The following is a 20,432-nucleotide window of genomic DNA, read 5'->3' on the forward strand; positions in this document are numbered from 1 at the left end:
GTTTAAAAAAGAAAAAAAAAATTAAAGCTTTTTATTTCAAAGGAGCAGGGAGGGGCAGAGAGAGAGGGAGAGAGAATCCTAAGCAGACTCTGCAGTGACCATGGAGCCCAATGTGGGGCTCAATCCTATGACCCTGAGGTCACAACCTGAGCTGAAATCAAGAGTCAGATGCTTACCTGACTGTACCACCCAGGCGCCTTCTGCCCCTGCAGAAGTTTTTTAACACAACTCTGTGGAGGGCAATTTGGTAAAATCCATCTAGGAATTTATCAAACAGATGTGCTCACATATACGGAAGATTACATACATGCAATTTTTTTTTTTTTCATTGCAGTGCTGTGATAGAAAAGGCCAAAAGGAACTCCGTGTGTCGCCATAGGGTACTGGGGCCCGGGAGTGTGACCGTATCCACCATGGGTACGTGTGCATAGTGGAACAGTGTGCAGCCCTGAAAGGTAGGGAAGATCTTTGGGTTCCAGCTAGATAGGTGTCTAAGGGACGGCACCGTGTGGAAAGGGGTGGTCGGAACAGCATGGAATGTAGATGGCTTCCATTTAATCTTCTGGAAGAGCTAAATAGCTTTACGTCTCACATAAATGGAAAAGACAAAAATGAAACACAAGTCAGAATCCCAGTGTGGTTTCCATCACTTGAACTTCTTTTATTGATATTAGAGAATAAAATTTGTTGTTTTTTTTTTTTTGATGCATGACAACACACTCTGTTGGTGGTGGTTGCACAAGGTTGATCATTAACTATACTAAATACTGCAACCTCCGAACTGCTGATTTTTACACTGGTATTTCCTTTGTGGTGATGGGTGGCTCCTCTCTGAATACATGAAGTGGTCCGTTCAGTTCATGGTTTTCATATTCCTTTGTTATTCTACCTACTGCTTTAAAATACATTCCAATACAAAGAATTTCCTTGCAGTGAGTGCACGCATACAACCACGAGGGGAGCTGAAAATAATGAACCAGCCCCCGCCTCGACTTCTGAGAATAAGTAATCTAGAAGGGCGGGACTGGAGCTTGCTCCTTTGAGATGTTCTCAAAGTCTTCAGTGGGCGTGTTTACACTCAACTGGACACATTTTTGCCAGGGTGGGAGGGGCTCGGGGAACAGGGGATGGCAACATGACAATTTCATCTGCATATGATGTCACCCTTCCACAAATGCCTGGAACAAAGGACCAGGGAGCACTGTGCTGGGCAGTACAGCCCTCAGGTGAGAATAAATAAGTTACCTGCTCGGAGTGGAAAGCCACAGACACACTGTGACCAGAACTGGAGAGGACAGCACACACACATAATAAATAAAAGTTCAGAACTTGGTCAGTGACGGCAACAGGATCAAGCTCCCCTCTGTTCATTTCTGGTCCTTCCCACGAGCACCTCTATCTGTTCCTAGGGATAAATAGTGGCACACAGAGACCAAGGCTTTGGTGGGGCAGGTGGCAGGAGAAAAGATCGTGTTGTGACCGCTCTGTCCTGAAACACGAGGGCAAGGTGTGTGGGCATTAGCTGTGCGCGTAAAAACCACGTACATGGGAGCACGTGGGCCAGCCTCCAACGTCACAGCGAGAACTGCCTCACTGCCCTTGCGAACCAGTTTTGTATTACCTTTGGGGGTAGTTCTTTTTACTTTTCCCGTGGACGCCTTCCATCCACGCCCTTTTCCCCTGCCCCCTTTCCTTTTCACCCTATTGTGAAATTTGTCTTGGGTCTGGTCTTAATCTGGTTGTGATCCTGGGTCCCCAAACTCCACTGCTATCTCACGAGCGACTGGGTGTGTGTGAAATGGATTTCCGTGTCCCAGAGCCACAGAGAGAACAGAGACTGCGACTTTCCATCTAGTACCATTATTTCCCTGCATATAAAAAAATGGAAAAAATAAGACCTCACACAGAACACAGCGGGAGTGTCAATACATTCTTTCAGGTCTGACGTCTGGCCGGAGGACCAAGGACAGGACATCGAAGGATGACTCAGGTTGAAGGCATGGAAAGAAAAAGTCACACCTCAAAAAAGAAGCGACTCTCCACTGAAGCGGAGTGAAGGTCTTGAGGAAGCCGGGCCACCCGGAAGAGGAAGTACAGCCCTGCCATCTCGGAAGCTACATCAGCTGCATGTGGCCGCAGACGGAGGCTCGGCGGCTCCCCCAGGGTGTGGGAGGCGAGGCGCCCAGCAACACGGGCCGCGTACCAGCTCGTAATGTGTGGCACTGGGAGCCGGCCACAGATTCACGGGTTTCCTATCCATGGGATAAGAACGCACTTGGGAGTTTCAGTGCTTCTCGAAGGAGAGGAGAACTGGACACCTGGCAGCCCTTTGCCTCGGGCTAGCACAGGTGAAGTCCCAGTGAGAGCAGGGATGGTGCTGGGGACCCCTCCCGTGGGATCGAGAGAAAGGGCAGGTGGACACAAGGTCTGCAAGTCCTATGTACACACTTTACAAAGTCTCCACTCATTCCCCCAATAGGCACGAGGTTGATTTGTCTGCTCAGAGGGGAGGGATGGAGGAGGAAAGAGGGAGAGCGCGCAGTGCAGAGTGGGGGAGGAGAGGGAGGCAGGAGCAAGCCTGGTCTCCTCCAGGGGAAGGACCCCCCCTCCCCTCCTCACCGTAAGCTAGTTTGTTTAGGGAGCTTAGCACCCATCAAGATGCCCGAAGTGAGAGTCACAGGGGCTTTCATCTGCATGCTGGACCCCACCATGGTGGGGAAGCTGCGGTTCCTCCGGATGCCGCTGTTGAGCTGCAACCCACCCATGGCACTGGTGACGGTGGGGCATCCGAGGGGCAGACCCTCAGGGACCAGGCCTCCGGGGATGAGGGCCTGGGCGGGGCCCGGAGGCCCACAGAGAAGAGGTCCCTGATCCTCAGTCAAGGTGGGGACGTGGGCTCGCCCTGAGTTCACCACTTTGGCCACGCCAAACCTCCTGACTTTGTCCACGAGGTTGAGGTTGGAGACAGACACATCTGTCTGGCTCTCGCTGCTCCGGACGTTCTTCTTTTCCCTCACTTCCCGCAGGATGGAGCTGGCCGGCTTGGAGGCCAGGAAGTTGTCATAGGGAGGGCTCGTGCACTTGAACTCAAAGGAGGGCGGGGAAGACGTGGGCGTCTGCATAGGCGAGTTGGGTGGGGTGGAGGGGATCACGGCCATCCTGGGGGTGTAGGAGTGCAGGAGGGAACCCCGGCCGGCCCTGTCCCAGCTCTGAGGATCATACACGGCCGCGGAAATGCCCCGCTCCTTCAGCAGCCACACCAGCCCCAGAGACGTGCTCATGGTGGTCGTGGACTCACGGATGTTAGTGAAGGACTCGGCCAGGCTCAGTCTCCGTGGTGTGCAGGGGGTGGCCACCGGTGTGGACTTCAAGTGGCTGGTGCTGCCACAAGCTGGAGTTGGAGCCGAGTTAAGGCTGATAAAAGACAAAAGGTCATTCATCAGAAAATGCCCATAAGCCCCTGAGAACAGCTTGTAGCCAGTCTCCTGCAGGGGCACAGGGAGGAGTCCCTCAACCCAGGCTCCCCAGATACCTCTTTCCCTGTCTGTTCCTCCCTCCTACCCAAGAGGGCTCTGGGTTCCCTCGCAGGGGCCATGGAAATGATTCCCTTGTCTCAGCCCCAGAAGGGGGGCTAACTGTCCCCTTTGCAGGTGAGGAAAGTCGGACTCAGAGGTTAGGGGACTAGTCAATGTCAACTCATCTATTAAGTGGAAGACCCAGGATTTGAGCCCAAGTCTGAGGGCTCAGGCCTCAAGGATGAGGGTGGGGAGAGCCCCTCAGCAGAGAGGCTTCCTTTCCCTACCAAATATAATCAAATTTCAGCATTCCTTCCTAACGACTACTTCCCTGAAGCCAGAAGTTAACCAGGGCTCTGAAAGCTCATCTTACGAATGGCCCCAGCAGGTGGGACACCCAGGTGGAGGGCCCCTGAGTGATGGGGAGATGGAGGCTGAGGGTGTGCATCACATCAGCAGCAGACCCCTGCCTCCTGAGCCCACTGTAGGCTCTTCCCTGTGTGCCACACTACCCCTTTGTCCTCCTCCCGTGGTTGCTGAATTTGCCTCAGGGGGTGGAGATGTGGGGTCAGCAGCAGCCATGTCAGATAACATCGGGCCTACATCTGTGGAACGATCTAGAAAAGGCTCATGGCATACATGAAGCCTGCGTCAAAGGAAAGCCTTCTTTCCAAAGATTTCTTCATCCACCCCTGCTATGATGGCTGAGGACCCAGGATGTTCCAGAAGCTGGGGTCCCGCAGTAACAGGAGTTAGGAAAGAACAGTGTAACAGCGCTGTAGGGGGAAAGGCACTGCTGTCTGCTTAAAATAGAGGAAAGGCCCTCTTTTCACAGCTGGTACAGGGATGGGGCTGGGAGGCCACTTAGGCACAGAGGCCATTCACAGTTGCTGGATGAACCAGCAAGGGCAAAGCAGCACACCCCTCTCCTTACAGTGTTGTGAGCCCTGTCCTGCTACCCACCCAAAGACATGGCAGGGGCTGCAGGTGCCCCCTGGAGCAGCCAGTCGGGTGAGCCCCAGGAGCTGGGGGACTGTCTGTCCCCAGGCTGGTGAGGGGAGGGCCAGATACCTTGGGCAAGCCACGAGCCAGGGGAATGGGCAGGAAGGGGCCTCCTTCTGTGCGAGGGAAGGTTCATAAGCCAAGTTCGAGCTAAGGCATCCTTTTGGCTGCTTGCCGCTGGCTGGTCAGCACAGGGCGAGAAGCCCAGAATAGACCCACCTCACACAAGCTCAGGAGTGGGGATGCCAGAGGGTCAGGAGCACTCAGAGAAACACGAGATTAGAAGCCACAGCAGAGTCCTAAGGTTAAAAGGTGGATTCCTCAAATGGCACAGGTGGGATCTAACAAAACCAGTCTACAAGCAGTAAGGCCAAACACTCTGGACTCAAAATCTTGTTGACGGGGCCATTCTGGGGAGATCTGTGATTTGGGGTCAAGCTCTTTCAAACTCAGGCAAAAAGCTACTGATGCTACTTGCTACTGACTGCCCAGGCCTTTCCCATCCCTGACAAGAGATGGGGACAGGTGTGCTGGGTGGAGTCCTACAGCTTCAGGCAGGAGAGCACCGGGCACCGATCTTTCCCAGGAGAAGCTTTAGTGCACGGTGAAAACACAGAGCTCTTCCAACACAGAGCCCTGGGGGGGTTGGAATACTGGCTTCTCCAGAGGCAGGAAGGGAGACAGAGAGGACAAGCTAACATGTGGATTCCCTTTCTGCTGAGAACTCGGGTTAGGCCCATATTAGTGCTGGCACTGTGCTCAACTGAGCATCGGGGTGGGGAGCGGTTAGGGGTATCCACTGTCAAGGCCCCGTTAGCCAGGCACAACCACAGAGACACAGCCACGCCTAAGTCCTGGGTTAGTGGCGGCCACACGTGCACACACAGCTCCTTCCAGGAGGCCCTGCCAGGCAGGCAGCGCTGGCAGTGTGCTCACCCCCTGCCTCGCCTGTGGGCTCACTCTCTGCCCTACATCTCCTCTCAGCTCAACGGGGCACAGGGCCGCTTCGGCGTCCTCCTCACATGACCTGCGGAGAATTATTCATAGTTTAAGGTGCTCCCTGGGGCAGCTGCTCCCTCGGAGCGAGCGGGCCCGGCTCGCCTCCCTCCCTCTCTGCGTTACCTGCCATGCACCCAGGCATCTCCCTCGCCTGCACCACACAGAAGACGCCCGGCTGGGACAGGGGGTTGGGGGGAGGGGCTTGCCTTTTCCCTGGAAGCCAAGCGGACCACGCCATGCCATCCAGGTCCTCTTGCCAGATGGTGCCAACCTCTACCACCTCTTTAAGGCACCAGAAGGAAATGGCCCGAGCTGAGTACAAGGTATGCAGTCTTCGGGTTTTACTGTTTCAGTCATTACCACGAGGCTGCGGTGCATGGCTCCCTCAGTCTAGTCCAGAGGCAACGGGGGCTTCCACCGGGCTCAGTAACTCCATTCCATGAAGGACCTTCATGCTCCACCAACAAACTTGGGGACAAAATGCCAGCAACCTGGGCCTTACTCCTCTGGTAGCATAGCTTTGGCCAGTTAAGACCAGCCCTAAGAGTCTGTGGCCCATGAAAAAAACAACTGTAGGTGGGTCTAAGTCTGTCTCTGGGGGGGATCTGAATCTAACAGAGGCCTCAAGTTAAGAGTAAAGATGGGACCCCACACTGGTGACAGCACACACTACGGGATGCCCCAGCAGAGCCTCTACTTGACTTTCCTTGACCTCGAGTCTTGAGTCAAGAGCCCCAACCTCACCACACCCTTCCCCCGCCCCGGGGCCAGGGTCCCTTACCTTGGCGTGACCCGTGTGAGCTCGTCTGAGGGGTGCAGGATGCGGCAGGTGGTGAAGGTGAAGGTGGAGTTGGTCTGTGACATGCACTTCCCAGGATGGTGAGCTACGGGGGGCGTGGAGGGAACAGAACATATTCCTTGAATCCACACAAACCCACGAGAACAGTCAAATTCCAGCATGGCTCGCAGCAGCGGAAGAAGCGATGAGCTACCTTGTGAACTGGATCTGGGCAAGGAAGGTGTTATGCCAGCATTCTGGATCACAGAATCCAGAATCCAGCAACCAGAATCCAGCCTGGAGCACTGGTGTGCAGCGCAACCAGTTCCTGCTTCCGACCCAGTCCAGACAGGGTTCCCCATCGGTGTTCTCTGGCCAGTAGTGGATCCAGTTTGAGGAGCTAATGAGCTTGTGGGGTGGGGGGTAATTTGGTTTCCCTCCTCAGGGGTCAGAATCAGCTTCCTTCTCGTGGGGCTTCATACTTCTTTTCACTGGCAAACAGGTGCCAAGTTCTGCCAAGGAGATGGGAGAGGTGCGGGGCAGGGAAGGGCCTTGCCACCTGGAAACAGGGCAAGGCTCGCATGGCTCCCTTTCCAGATTACACAGAAAGGGGCTTAGGGAAGCTGGCTCCACTACTGTGTATTGGTGGTGGGCAGGGATGGGGGGAGATGGGGCCTCAGCTGCCTCAGCAACAGGGTGGTAAGACTGCCAAAGCCTGCGGCTGTCTTCAGCCCTAGGATCAGGTGTGGTCTGATGCACTCTAGTGCGTGCAGCCCCTGTCCTGTAGGCCACTATCCCAGCCTCTCCAGGATGTCTGATTTCTAATGAAAATGAGACAGACACCAGCTGTCCTCAAGTTATTTCCTTTTAAAGCTCTAAAGCACTGTTGTTCAGGCAGCTGAAGACTAGGATTTGGAGCAAAGTAAATCACAGAAGCGTTAGGACCGTGCGTCAGGAAGCTGGCGAATGGTAAAGTGATGAGTGACAGTCTACGGGAGACATCATGATTGTAGAGGTCACCCTCATTCATAACTCAAATGCAAAAAAAAAAAAAAAAAAAAAAAAAAAAAAAAAAAAAAAAAAAAAGGGAAAAAAAGGGAAAAGGAGAGATGCTGCTCTGAATAGCATGCACACTCAGGTACTGGGACACACACACCCCCGCCCGCCCAGCCCGCCTCCCCTGCAGCAGCTCAGCCCCCAGAGACCTCTTGGGGGGAAACGCATTTGGTTCTCAGATGCCATGAGCTCTCTGAAGATTCAGGAAGCTGTGAATGAGAATCTTCTAGCTCATTATGGCCACTTTTCTCTTGGATTTGACAAAAAGAAAATGGAAAACAAAACAGAAGAGATCGCTGCCCTAAACCTACAGATCCACACACAGCCGACTGTGTCTTTAAAAAACAAACAAAAACAAAAAAACCCAGAACCAGATGAAACAAAAAATGCTGGAGACGGGCAAACTGAAGGCAGGCAGGACAAAGCCAGAGCACAAAAACGGTGGCAGTGAGTAGAGGTGCAGCGTAAGGCTGCTTTGCCCTGATTGTTCTAGTCCAGCCCATCTTGCTGGGTCCAGGCAGGTGCCCGTGGTCCCTGCATGGCAGCCAGCACCCCAGCCACCAGAGTAAACTCGCAGCCACACAGAGTGCCAGACAGAGCAGGAAGGGGGGAAAAAAAAACACATGGGAACAGGCTTTATGAATCTTTGTTTCTCAACCAATAAATGGGATGGCTTAGGAACTCAGGCACCTGGAAAACTGTTACAAACAAAACAAAAATGGAATAAGCTATGAAGAAAAGGCAACCGAACAATCACGATTCTCTGACTGCAATAAGGTCTAGCAACAAAAGCAACAAAAAGCCTGAGAGAAGCGTCCCAAATAACCAGAGCGAGGGGTTATTTGGGAGGGAGGGAGGAAAGAAAAATGAAGTAAAGAGAGGTAACTAAGAACAGTGGAAAGAGAGAACCTTACAAATAAGTCAAAAGCAAGGCTGATTTAAAAGTAGGAGTGTACCCCCTTTAAACACGTGGCCAGAATATCCAACCAATACCAAAGGCCCCCTCCTCCTCCACCCCATCACCCATGGGATCTTGGATTGCAACAGGTAGCGCAAGATGGACATTTTCAGGACACAGTTGCATCAGCAGAAGCAAAACCCATCGGACGCAAATGGGTTTTGGGGATAGGAAAAGGCTGCTAAAATTCAGAAGTCATCATTCCCCGGAAGCCATGGAGAGGAAGATCAACAGGAATCAAGAGCCCCAAGCCAGAGGTTCGGCCCCTCCGCAATACCACTGGGACGCCTGGCCCCGCCAGCTCTCCGCACGTCACCACTGCCCGCTGGGCTGCTGCGGCGTTTCCCTTCCTTGGGACACAACACAGAGACAGTGAGTCGCCCGAGGCCCCTTGTGCTCACCACCCAGCAGCTGTAGGCTGACTAGTAACACCCTGCCTGCAGGAGAGAGTGATTTCTCCAAGCAAGACGCAGCAGATGCCTTCTCAGCAGAGACAAGAGGCTCGGGGAGAGGGCTTCCTGCTCCAGTGCCCCATCCCCACAGTGCACCGAAGCCCTGCTTCACATGCTGGGTGTTCACCTCCTGCTGCTCACTTGGGGCCTCCGAAGAATGGGCTTTCTTGGATTTAATGCTCCGGCTTCCTACTTCCATCCTTTTTTCTTGGTCTGGACTACAGGGCCCCGTGGTGTTGTGAGCAGAGAGTATTACACGGGTTAGAGTAGTCACACTGGAAAGAGCTTCCATCAAGCATCCCCTAATCCTACATATTTAAAAAAAATTTTTTTTAATATTATTTTTTAATTCTACATTATTTTTGTCTGGTTCTGACACTAGTACAAAATCCGAATCTATCGACAAGAACCTATAAATTTAGTTAATCCTTGATTATTCAAGATCTTCTGTGTTGGTGAACTACATACAGGTGCCTAGCATGCAGTCGTTTTTTGTTTTTTTTCTGAACACAGCACACACAGGCACACCCCTTCAGCTAGCTGCAGGCTAGGGCATAGGAAGGCTTTTGAAGGACAAGGGTCACCCTGCTCGCTTGCTCTCTGAGCAGACCCTGTGCATGTTCTGCCTGGGGCAGGTGCACTTGGTAAATGGTTCTGATGGGCTATGCTCCTCTGGCAGGCGCAGGGTGCTCAGTACTGATTGGAAACTGGGTGCCTGGAATGCTGCTGCTGCAGCCAGTCATGGAGGTGCCCTGAAGGGGCCCACAGTCTCCAGAGAGCTGGGGCTGCCTCCCTGGATGGCCCTGAGACTATACTGGGGGTTATCTGCAAGTGTGCTATGCAGATCTGGATGACTGCAGGGCCCCCTGCTCTAATTGTGAGGAGAGAAAAGGGAGCACAGACAAGGTGGGGTTGCTCTGGTGAGGACCTGAAGCCTGACGGAAACTACCAGCCTCTCCCGTCCACATGATGTGATTCAGATACACCAACTCATCCATCGCAGTCAATCCCAATGGCACGTTCCATCCCCCGTCCACAGGGAAAGGGAGAACAGAAACTCGCCCCAGTAAAAGCCAGCATGGCACCTAGTCCTTGAAAGAGCCCTAATGTGACCCACACAGATGCCAAAGAGTATGTCTGCACCTGGAGATTTCTAGCGGAGTTGCAAAATACACACCCATGCGAGGCTGCTTCAAAGGGGCTCTCTGAAGATGGAGAAACCTGGCCACACCACACACACAGGCTATGTTTTTTGCTAACATAAACAACTTCTTGAAAGTCAAAATTACAAACGCCTCTCTAAATCTTGGAAAAAGAGGACTGTCTTTGTGATGCACTGAACGTTTCCCACAGTCTCTTTCCCCTTTTTCATGGGAAGTGGCCAAACCTGTGTAAAATGAACAAAATGCCTGACAATTTCCTCTTCTTAACTTAAACACCTAGGGTGAAGCTGAGGTCACATGATTTAGATCTGCTTTGCAATTTCTATGAACTCATTAGCGCGCGCGCGCACACACACGGACGCATCTTCTCTCTCCCCCCCCCACCCTGCCCCCTAAGGTTCTAGAAGCTTCCACCACATCAACAGTGGCACCCATAGGCTGGCCTTTTCTATCCAAGCCAAACCAAACCCACTGAAAACAGAAGCCACTGTCCATCCAGTTTAAGATTGTGACTTGAACTAAGAGCATCCATACCTTTTGTCTTTTTGTCATGACCTTTTGACTAGCTTCTAACAACTTTGTTACTTTTTGTTCAAAGAGTAAGCATATTGGGGGCGGGGGGGGTGTCTTTGCCTGTCAGTTACTTTCCCATTTTTTAAAAAAGGCAAAAGCAAGGCTTCTGAATTCTTCCTGAAAGACTAAAATGTAAGGATACAGGAAAATGCTTTAAAGACTTTTCCTGTCACTTCCTTATACTCTGCCCATGAAATTTTCGGTGGGGGAGGGGAGTTCCATGATGAGTGCATGTGGGAAAAGCTTCATAATGCCTTTGTGTACCCTGTGCCTCATCATTAATATCAATATTGTGTCTGAAAAAAAAATATTGCGTCTGGGCTTCATGTGTCTCTAATAAGAGTTTTTCTCTGGGGGATGGAAGCCAAAAGTTTCTAAATACAATACTGTTGTTTTCACCCTTTAAAAAAACAAAAAGATAAAAGTGATTTTAAGCCAAATAATGTTGCAGAAGTGCAACATTTCTTAAGCCCTTAGATCCAGGCTTAACATGGACCTGCTCACTCTCATTCTCTGCCTCTTAAGCATTTCTTCAATATGGCTCTCGTCTGCTCCTACAGCTCAACAGGGACCCCCGAGTCCCTGATGCAGACCTGGGCCTGCAGGCCCTGGGAGGATTCTATCACAGATTTGTGAACTACACAAGATCTTCTTCTGGTTTCCACACAACTTATTTTTTGTTCCTACAAAATTAAAACAATTAAAAGTCAATTTTGCCCACTGTGCCAAGCTGTCTACTCCCTGTTTCATCTAAGAAGTATGTGATTTAACAGATGAACACTCTAACAGTGTCATGCAGAGAGGGGCAGAAATTCTCCACAAGTGGCCCCTGAAATATGTTCTGAAGAAAGATTTTTTTTTTTAATGTGGTTAAAATGTCAAAGGGACAAAATGCAAAAGTCTCTTTGGATCCTGTGGCTGCCAACAAAGCTGGACCCTACACCCTGTCCTCTTGTCCCTCCTGTGGCAGACGTCCACCGGCGTGGGAGCTGGTCTGGCCAAGCTGCACCGGAGACCCACCGCTGCTCGAGACCCATCCAAGCCACTTCAGGAGCGCGCTTCCCCCGCCCGCCTCTTGGCGGTGCTGCTGGACCGCTCATCCCGCCACCGACACCCACTGCAGCGCTCCCTCCTCCGCGGAGAAGTGTCCGCCTGCGCACTGTCCTCTGCGGTCCATGGGAGTGCTCCTGGAGCACGGGAGCGCCCTCCTGTGGTCTTCAGAGATGATGCTGCCATCGAGAGAGCGCTCGCAAAGAGCAAGCTTGTTCAGGACATTGTAAGCGGGGTTGACTCCAGCTGTTGGTCTGGAAGGAGTCAACGACCTCTTTTCATTCATTTTTCCACTTCCAGGTCGCCTGTTTCATGCACTAGTTTTCATGAAACAGTAGGCCTGTTTCATGCACTAGTTTTATAGGTATCCCAAGGCAAGAGCACGGGGCCTTCCTTAGCATCGCCTAACACAGGTGGGTGAGCCGACCATCTGCCTGTGCAACTCTTGTCACAGCTGCAGGACGAGGGCTGGTTGGAACGTCTTCCCATCAGGGTGGGAACGTGCGGTCCACTCTCTCCGTGGAGATAAACGCGAACCTTTCCCACACCTGAGGGTCTGGGAATCGGAGATTGCCTTCCAGACCCATCGCGCCCCGCTTGGGTCTTGGGACAGAAAGGAGAGGGCGTGGCTGCGAGACTGAGCCAACCTGCTCCTGGCCGGCCCAGGCACTGCAGAAATACTCCGCTGGCCCCACTGGGGCTCCCTTCCTCCATGAGCTCTTCCTTCTCTTGCCTCACTCAGTAGCTGCTCCTGAACAGAACCTGGACCTATGTACCAAGCAAGGTCGCTACAGAAGTTAATTCCTGGCCTTTGCCAGCTATGCTTGGGGCAGGGTTGGGGAGGGGAGAGAGCAAGTCCATATGCTGCACCTTCAGGGGATTTTTCAAGGGCTGTTTGACCAAATGTGATTTTTGCCTTCAACACTTACTTTTGCCCCAATGAAGACACAGCTCTACCGTGGGGCTGCTGCCAGACAGGCAGTCGTGATTGCTACGAACCTCCTTCCAGGTTTTCCCCCACATGAGTGGCCTTCATGGGTAGGACTATAAAAATAAACTGACCTTCACTTTCTTCTATGTTGCGCTAATCCTACTTCTTTCTTTCCTTGAAGGATCCTGGATGGCATCCAAAATAATTCAACTACATTGTCCAACCAACCATCTACCAATGTAACTGTAAGACTTCAAAACTCTGATCTTAATCCTTTCCCACATGTTGGCTCTTCCCTCCACATAAATACCTAAAATTCAGAACACAGACAGTATGAGATAATGACTATTGCTGATAAATTGTACTTTCTATGTGAGTTAATACACAAAACATCACTGAAAAGTAAAACTGTATTCTAAAAATTGTTTTAAATAATCCATTTTAATCATCTAATTTATTTACAAATATAAAAAAAGAAATCGTGCTTTTTTAAGACATGGGATTATAGAAATCAGCCAATAATGACACAATACATTAAAATATATTAGTAGGGTTGGGTTTTTTTGTTTTTTTTTTTTCCCGGAACTCAGAGCTTTTTCTCTGTGAGCTAGTATGTTCTAGACAAAAGTGCCTAATATGTAAGTCTCCCCAGTTTCCTTCCAGAGTATCAGCTGCAAGAAAAAAGGCTAAGCCTCTGTCTTCAGAGTTCCTCCCTACACAGTATTCCCAGATGGCAGCTTCTGGGACTGTGCTGTCTGGCAACAGAAAAGCCTAAACATATCAAAGGCAGACCAAGGCAGGGACTAAACCAGCCGGACACAAATCCCAGGACAGGCAATGGCCCAGTCCTCCCTGCTGAAGCTTGTCTATTTACCTGAGCCTCCAGGATTATGTACATAGTGCCACTCAGGGGTCACACAGGGGTGGTTTACGATTTAGAGTGACATGTTTCTTACCTTCCAGTAATCTGAAGGGTCCTTTTACTCCCAGCAGGGAAAGAAAAGAGCGATGTCACTGTTCCAAACCACTGATCCCCTCTGTGCTGAGCTTTTAACAAGTCTGACCAAGAACGAGCCCAAAAGAACTCTTGTCTAAATGATCAGGCTCTTCCTAAGTTACCTTCAGTAATCTACAGAATTCTTTCCGATCACATACTTCTAACCTGGGGCTAAGTTCCAACTCTAGATTGGTGTGTCTCTCCTCAAAGCTGCTGGGATGAATTTGCTGCAGGTATGAGGAAGGAGGGAAGAAGCAATAAATATGAATGTGTCTTTGTTTAATGTAAGGAAAGTGGTCAGGACTTATGTCATAATTGGTCTCTCCCTATAATTTCTGAGGGAAGTTCTTAGCTGACTTGAGGATAAGTTTTCTTCTTTCTGAATAACTTCTTAAAGACACACCTAATGGTGCTTCTTTAAGCCTAGAGCATTCACCTTCTGGTCCACCTGCAGGACTGCAGGGAGGGGTCATTGCCCTTGACATGATTCCTATCCTTTCAGTCACAATGCTCACAGACACCGTGTTTCCCGTACCACTGTCTGCCTTCCAGAAGGTCAGTGGTGCTGAGAACAAAGGGAAGTCACGATACCACAGCTGGTTCCCCTTCCTTAAATGTGAAGATATTAAATAAAACTCATTTTCATTCCCGAGCAAGCTCAATCTGGTAACTTATTTGGTAAAAAATAAATCAATAAACCATAAGCTTACTTGATAAACCAATCCTTTTTACTTGGTGATATCTCTAAAGTTTATGTCAAAGAAAAAAGAAAAGTTGGCCCCAAATAAAGTCCCTTAGCAGGGAGGCACCACCACGCACCTCAGCTCTCTCCTGTCCTGTCCTTCACGGCAGGAGAGCAGCCTTTGTGAACCAAAGTTACGAATCACCAAGACGCATGTCCTCTCCTCAAGTCTAGTGACTCCAAGATGCCATTGGGATGACAGCATTGGGCGAATTCATCTTTTTCTGAGTCTCTGCCCTGATTCCACAAGAGAGCTTCCTTGTCTTCTCAGCACTATGGCTGGGGCGGGGTGGGGGTGGGGGGACACCCAGGAGGTCTGGGGCAAATGGTAACCGCATGACCTCTGTGGTCCTGGTGCCCTGAGCCCAAACCATTTCATCTCAGTGTCACCTAGGGTATAATTCTGCAAACTCATGATCCCATCTTTAATGGGGTAGCAGGGCGCAGGTGATCAGCTAGAACTCTTCTCCAAGTTCATCTGGGGTCCTCTCTCTGGAAAAGCTTACTGACATTCTCCTTGGGTTTGTTGGATTAAGGAGTATTGCTAAAATGCTTTGGAAAAAATCCCCTTTGAACACATGCATAAGCTGGAAAGAAAATGCATATACCTTCATTGAAGTTAGAAATGGAAGAAAAGGCTGATTTATCCCAGTGTTGTCTAAAATCCAGAACACTTTCCGGGCTTCTTCCTACTTTGATGCTCCTCATAGATAACAGATTCTCTCCTCGGGCACTCTACTCATTTCCCCTTAAGATGCCCAACTCTGCTCAGCTTAGTTTGGAAATCACCGTGGGACTTGGGAACCTGCCCTCCAGATTCGGGGAGAGACCCACAGCAGAAGCCAGGGAGCTGACAGGCAGGATGGGGTGGGGGGCCAACAATCCACTTCTTTCTAGCAGCCTTTCCTGCTCCCCTGTCAGGAGCCCTGCTAGGCCATGCACCTCCCAGATGGGCAGGGAGCTACACCCACTCGTTACATCGGACGCCACGGGGGCATCAGACTCTGCGTTACACAACAGAACCTCACAATGGGAAGCTGTGACCATCACCCACACAGACGAGCGGAAGCTACAGACAGAGAGCCACTACGGATGGTGCTTGGGACAGAGGTGGGAATGGCCCAGAACTCGGCCTCCGGTGAAGATGCCAGGTTCACAGGACTTATCGGGGAGCCCTCACCAGACCCCTCCTCCTCCTCCTCCTCCTTCTGCTCGGCCGCTGGCGGCTCCTGCATCTCCTCTGGGAAAGCCCGAGGCCGGCGTGGGAAACTTCTGCTGCCTGAGACAGTCTCGCGTGCTCGGGACCCCTCACCTGAGGTCTCTGGGTGCTGAACTGGCGTGGAGGTAGCTAGGCCCGGGAGGGAAATGTGGTCACCTGTGTCATCTTCCTCAAAGTCGTTAAGGCAGTACACTTCATCCAGGTCAACGTCCAGTGTCCGGAAGCCCTTGGTGACCACACCGGGCCGGGGGTCCAGGATGCCCCCTAGGTGGGGCTGGGCCAACTGCTGCCAGTGGTGAAGGGTGGCAGAGCCTTGCAGGAGAAAGGGCAGAGAGGGAAGGGGGAACAGAGAGGAGAGAGGGTTAGGATGGACATCTGAGCGGACGGTCGGCACCACCCCCGGAGCGTGGAAACTGACCCCTGGCAGGATCTGAGCCCGGCCGGTGAACTCTGGCTGGGATGCCGGCGGAGCGGCCCCGGCCACCGTGGCACAGGGGCTGATAACCCGTCAAGCCTGGGAGGGACACCCATTCAAGGAATCCCAAGCGAATCTTTTTCACAAAGTGAAACTAATACCATCTGGTGTGGCAAGGATATCTGGGGACTAACTATTTTAGTCAAGCGAGGTCGATCCCCAGATCCAACACCTCATCAATGTAGGAGCCCCAGCAGAGGAAAAAGAAGCGAGACAAGTACAAAAAGGGAGTGTCTGGGTACCAAATCTCTGCCAAGTACCCATGGCCAGGGACAGGGAAGACACAAGCCCAGGCAGCATAAGACAATTTGGAACTGACCCTGGGATGCACAAGTCACAAGCAAAAGGAAATGAGAGTCACCCACACGACTATGGTCTCTTTTACTTATTAGGGTTTGTCTTCTGGCAGCAACCAAGAAGCTGCAGGTTGGGGAGACGGAATGGGGCTAGCCAGGTGTGATAGACAAGCATGGAAGTCCACACAGAGGTCTGAAGCAGAGGAGCAGATCTACTCAGTGACACCAAATCCCGGGACTCAGATGACATCGTGCAAGGTCTGTAATAACACCGAAGCATGTCCCTGAGCACCTCAAGGGCGTCATGGCGGCTCAGAGAGAGAAGCGTTCCAAGTACCAGTACGCCTCACAACCTGGGTCGAGAAGCAGATTTACTAAGGAACATCTTAGAACCTTCAGTATGTTGCTGCATCCTGGGATTCTGCCCAGCCCATTTGTCAGAGCAACCCTTTTTTCCTTTGGGACACTTTTTACACCTGGCATGGCCCGGGGATGATGGCCCTTAAGGTCAGGTGTCAGTTTCCATTCTACAGATAAATTAGTCAGCCACACAAATGCCTAGCTTTGAGAGTTCTCAGGCATGGGAAAGCAAGAGCCTTCCCACATGAATGATTCCCAGTCACCGCTGGTTTACCAGGGGAGTCCTCTGTGGGGCAGGCTGCCCCTGGCATGTCAGACAGGAAGTCGGGCACCAGGAACCGGCAGCTCAGGAGACAAGAGAAGACAGAAGGAAACGATGGCAGGTGTTGGGGTCGGGGGCCGGTGCAGGAATGTGAGCGAGATCCAGACAACCCCTTCCGCAGGAGCCCCCAACCCTCTGGTGTGCCCAGTGAGCATGCGGCCCCCAACCCACCGCCAGGAAGGAGCTTCCCGGGGAGCAGCCTCAGCCAAAGGGTCTTGAAGGGATCTTGTAAGTGGGCAAGTTCACACACACTTTAAGCTGCACATGCTGCCCGTATATGTTTAGGGAACCCCCAGACACCCCCTCGGAGGTCTGTCCCAGGTTTAAGTGGGTACAAGTACAACCTTCACCTGACGCTACCGCATATAAATAGCAAATACCCCACACGCAGAAGAAACATGGTAGTTAGCACAACAAATACTGTCCTCTCATGACGTGCTGAGATCAGAGCAGTGGTTCTCAACTAGGGGATGATCTTGTCCCACACATTCGGTAAACCAACGGAGACATTTCCAGCTGTCACCATTGTGGGGAAGGAGGGAGCGCTAATGGCATCGAACAGGAAGGGGCAGGGACAGGGATGCTGGGTCCCACGATGCCCAGGGCAGCCCCCCACCCCCCGAGTGATCTGGCCCTGGATGTCAGCAGGGCTGAGATGGAGACACCCAGATCTAGAGCTGTGGTTGTCTGGTGTCGGATCTTGGGAGAACCCGGAGGAGCTCAGGTGCAAGCGGCCAGGGCTCGGCAGACATGCTCAAGACACCGGGGCCTCAGCAGCTTTTTTTCCTTTTTTTTTTCTTTTTTTTAAAGCAGTGTTTCTTTTAAAGCTACCCTGATTGAGCAGCTGGTGTTACATCAACTCCCAGCTCAGAAGCACCCGATGAGGGAACTGAGAGTCACTCAAGTTAGAGAATTTTCCCAAGTCTCTGAGCAGCGGCAGCCCTGAAGTCCAGGTCCCTTGAGTAAGTTCACAAGGCCTGGCCCCCAGCCCATGTTCACAGGTCTGTAAACAAGCAAGGACCTCCGTGCTCTGGCCGGGAACCCACAGCAACTGAGAAGCATCCATGGTGGGCAGTAAACATCCTAGGTGGCCATCCAAGGCCGGCCAGGAGGCACACACACTACAGCTGATGGGATTTCTGGAGACCCCCATTCATGATCCATAATGAGGCCCCTTTTCCTGTGGTCATCAGATGACTAGGCACATTCCTGGCAAAAATACTGCACTGGGGAGAAGTCTTAACATGGCACCGGGACATCCAGCTTCGGACATACATGCTGGTCTCACGAGGATGATGGCAAATGACTAAGTATGGTGTGGTCAGATCACCTCTACTTTTGGGAGGGGAGGAAAGGGAGAGACGACAGACACGGGGAAGTGAGGAACTATGTCTGAAGAACCAGAGGTCCTCACCCTTCTGAAGGGGACTGAGAGGTTTACAGTGCCCAGGGAAAGAAAGAAGTCAGGGAGGCCCGAGGTCTGAACCCAGACACCAGTCCCACGGGCCTCCATCCTCCCTCTGTTCAGCAGACAGCCCTCATCTCTCCCCACCCCTGGCACGGGCTAGAGAAACGTTGCTGTTTGGAGTTCAAGATGCTACACAAGTACATGAGGTTATCTGCAGAGCCAAGAGAGTTGAGATCACAATGGAGAGATTATGCTGGAAGATGCATGGTACTTGGATTCTTACCCTCTGCCTTGGGCACCCCTTACTCACGAAGAGCCAACCTTTACTGAGCATTAACCCAGTGTCAGGCACCCCTCCAAGAGCCTATTCTTAGGAACTCAATCATCATAACCCTGTTGTCCTCATTTTACAGATAAGGACATGGCGCTCAGGGTGGTCAAGCAACTTGCCAGAGGCTGCATAACTGGCAGGTGGCTAATCCAGGTTCAAACCCATGGTGGCTCCAGTGTCTGTCCTTCTCCGGGTCAGCAGTGAGGGGGCCTCCCCGGTGTGTGTCTCAGAAATCCGGGCAGTAACACACCCGACTGGCTTTTTCAATCCTCATACAGGTGTCTTCTCTCCTACAAAAGTGAATATTGGCCAAAGCCCCCACAGCCCTGTTATCTGAGTTACATCAGGCTGGGGAGGCCCATATATCGTTTCCATTCCCAACTGGTTCTAAGGCCCCAAGAGGGTTTCTCGAGTCCAGGACCCAGGCAAAATAGCTCGCACCTCACTCCCTCCTGCTGCCACTGCCTGCACCGCCACGTAGGAATCTGACCGATCCCATGACTGCCTGACGTACAAGATGGAGCATAGATTAAAAATTAAGGATAAACGGCACCTTATTCAGAGCCTTGGCTGCCTCTTTCCTACTCCCACTGCCACCCTCCCAACCCCCTCAAGCCTGGCTTCCTCTATTTGTCAAGCACAATGCAGGAGAATCACCGCACTGTGAGATACTTCCCATGACCAGCCCCTCCCTCCCATCCACAAGAGAACGAGGCTGGGGTCAAGGAAAGAGGAGGCTTCATGCTCCTGGCTGGCACCAAGATGAAGCTAAGGGTGAAATAAGGATGTGGCCAGGCAGGGAACACAGTCATGGTCACCGTGCCTTTCCCTGTTTGCTTTCCTTCTACATCTCACTCTTCTAACTAAAAGCTGTGATATGATCAAAGGAGAAGGAAACCAAATCCATCTATGTCACAGGAGTACCCGGGGCTTGGAAGTTTAGACCTAACCTGCTGGACAATGTCTAGCTCAGCTAAGAAGTGTATGCTTTCAACTAATTACATGTGAACTTATTTACTGGGAAATACCCTCTTGATTTTAATTATCCCACAAAGAAAGAGCAAACAAATACAGGGGGAAAAATACTGCCAGAGTCATCTTTGCCATGCGGATCTTTGTCAAGGAGTCTGAGAAGTTCGCCTGTGCTTCACCTGCTTAAACTCCTAGGGTAAGAGGAAGGGGTAAGAGTACTGACCTTAAACACCTAGCTCAACTACTTCAGCTGACACCAACAAGCAGATACCCAGATGCTTTAAATAGGGAAGGGAGACACAGTGGGAAGACCCAGACTGGCTATCTACAATCCCAGCCAATGCTCTCCAGGGACCTCATCCCAGCACACTGACCTGTGCCACTGAAGATCAAGGATATCATCGGCTTCTGAGTGGGCCAACAGGAAAGGGTGGTATGAAAACATGGCCCTGGCACAGTGCTAGTCTGGGTTCTCAACACCCTTTAGACCTGAACTGCTGGGACATGGCAAGTTTGGGGAACCTAAGTTTTAATTAGCACCTCTTGGGTGCCAGGCATAATCACATTTACTCTTGACAATTTTGTGTGGCAGATGTAGACCTTATTTCACAAGTCAGAGAAACGGGGCTCAAAAGGGTCACTTCTCTTCTGCCACAGTTGGAGCTGCATTGAACCCAGTGCCAGGCAGACTTCTGGGTCAGCACTCCATCTCATCAAATTAAACAAGGTAATACAAAAAAAATTGTGGAGGCAAGGAAAAAGAAAATACTTGTTGTATGTGAAATAGCTGAGAAGTCTGAGAACTACAAAACGGAGGAGAGGAATCTCTAACA

At 51.4% G+C, this 20,432-nt stretch overlaps 1 protein-coding gene across 17 annotated transcripts in view; it reads right to left on the reverse strand.

Moving 5' to 3' along the window:
- Positions 1 to 635: 635 nt before the first annotated feature.
- TRAK1 (trafficking kinesin protein 1) overlaps positions 636 to 20,432 on the reverse strand; it is a 118,060-nt gene continuing 98,263 nt past the window's right edge. For 4 of the 17 annotated variants that reach the window (XM_045089021.1, XM_004754232.3, XM_004754236.3 and 1 more), the window contains 3 exons: positions 15,397 to 15,747; positions 6,298 to 6,400; positions 636 to 3,414 (listed from right to left, as the gene is read on the reverse strand). In XM_045089021.1, the coding sequence (XP_044944956.1) occupies positions 2,616 to 3,414; positions 6,298 to 6,400; positions 15,397 to 15,747 (1,253 nt within the window). In that variant the 3' untranslated portion in view covers positions 636 to 2,615. Of the gene's footprint in view, positions 3,415 to 5,453; positions 5,545 to 6,297; positions 6,401 to 6,653; positions 9,069 to 12,899; positions 15,748 to 20,432 lie in introns of those variants that run through there. The other 13 variants (XM_004754233.3, XM_045089020.1, XM_004754235.3 and 10 more) reach the window with 11 other exon arrangements.

Source organism: Mustela putorius, unplaced genomic scaffold (genome assembly GCF_011764305.1).
Source record: "Mustela putorius furo isolate JIRA1106 unplaced genomic scaffold, ASM1176430v1.1 tig00003834_pilon_pilon_pilon, whole genome shotgun sequence".
NCBI lineage: Eukaryota > Metazoa > Chordata > Mammalia > Carnivora > Mustelidae > Mustela > Mustela putorius.